Source organism: Camelina sativa, chromosome 12 (genome assembly GCF_000633955.1).
Source record: "Camelina sativa cultivar DH55 chromosome 12, Cs, whole genome shotgun sequence".
In the NCBI taxonomy this organism is placed as follows: domain Eukaryota; kingdom Viridiplantae; phylum Streptophyta; class Magnoliopsida; order Brassicales; family Brassicaceae; genus Camelina; species Camelina sativa.
The window spans coordinates 8,490,475-8,491,754 of record NC_025696.1 but is presented as its reverse complement, the minus strand read 5'-3'; the positions used below and the strand labels follow the sequence as shown (position 1 = coordinate 8,491,754).

At 36.7% G+C, this 1,280-nt stretch overlaps 1 protein-coding gene across 2 annotated transcripts in view; it reads right to left on the bottom strand.

The window, feature by feature from the left end:
* Nucleotides 298-1,280, bottom strand: part of LOC109128193 (21 kDa protein-like) — a 4,441-nt gene continuing 3,458 nt past the window's right edge. The window contains exon 2 of one of the 2 annotated variants that reach the window (XM_019234142.1): nt 298-782. In XM_019234142.1, coding sequence (XP_019089687.1) covers nt 510-782 — 273 coding nt within the window. In that variant the 3' untranslated portion in view covers nt 298-509. The remainder of the gene's footprint in view (nt 783-1,280) is intronic. The other variant, XM_019234141.1, reaches the window with a different exon arrangement.

Genomic DNA, 1,280 nt, shown 5'->3' with positions numbered 1-1,280 from the left:
AATCAATTATCCTATTAATATACTTCATTAAATTATTATTAAACTATTTAAATATATTTTTTGATTTATTTTGATCATAAATATAAAAATGTTAAAAGTTCAAGGACCATTTTATAAATAAAAAAGTTCAACTCTATTATAGAGGAAAAAATAGAGTTCCTCTATATATAGAGGAAAAAAATAGAGATCTCTATTATAGAGGTAAAAATAAAGATGGGTTGGAGTAGATTTTACTCTAAAATAGAATTAAAAAGCAAATATAGAGGTGGGTTGGAGATGCCCTAATAATAGACGATCTTGAGATAAATATTTTTTTTTCTATTTTAATATATTGATAAAAATCAACACCAAATGCCTTCAACTATGAAGACCCGTAGTCCGTAGTAGATAATACAACGACGCGGCAAGAAAACTGAAATGACACCGAAGAACCAAACCAAAGCACATCTCTTCAAATCCGAATATAAACCAAATCCAAGAGAAAAACTCTGCCCCTTTTGAAATTGTTTTCAGTGCTTGGAAGCAAAGTCATTGATGAGAGCCAAGGCATTGCTTGTCTCTTCCGCCACACTCACAATGTGTGTTCTGATTAAGCTTTTTAGCTCACCATCCATCGCTTTCCCTCCAAACCCATCAAGACACGTGGTCTCATCTGTCAGAGCTGCGCTTGTCCACGTCCGGACATTGCTCAGACAGAACCAAAAGTCTTCTCCGCTGTCGCCTTCCTCCAGATGCTTCAGTTCCTTTAGCGAGTTGCTCAACCTGTCAACAGTGTCTCCCATCTCCTCTATACAGTCCTCTACAGCTTCGTGCTGCCNTCAAGGACATGTTATCTTTTATCTCTTTCAGCTGGTCGTTTGTGACATCTACCTTGAATGCAATCCCTTTGTCATGAATTCTCTGTTCTTCAGCAACTTCCATCTCTTCTGACTTTAACATACCAACCAGATCTTCAAATCTCAAAGTATCAGTGTTTCCAGAGACTCTCATGACAGCTTTGTGTGCTGCATACTTAGATGGCAGACACCTAATTAATTTTTTAACCAACTTGGTATTCTTGTATGTTTTACCAAGATTCTTAGCTTCATTGGCAATAGAACTCATTTTAGCACTGAACTGAGAGATTGTCTCTTCTGGATCCATCCTTAGGACTTCAAATTGAGAAGCAAGCTGATCCAATCTTGTTCTTTTGACACTTGAGTTTCCTTCATGAGTCTTCTGCAGAATATCCCAAGCTTCTTTAGCTGACTCACAACCTTGAACAAGCTTAAAGTCATCAT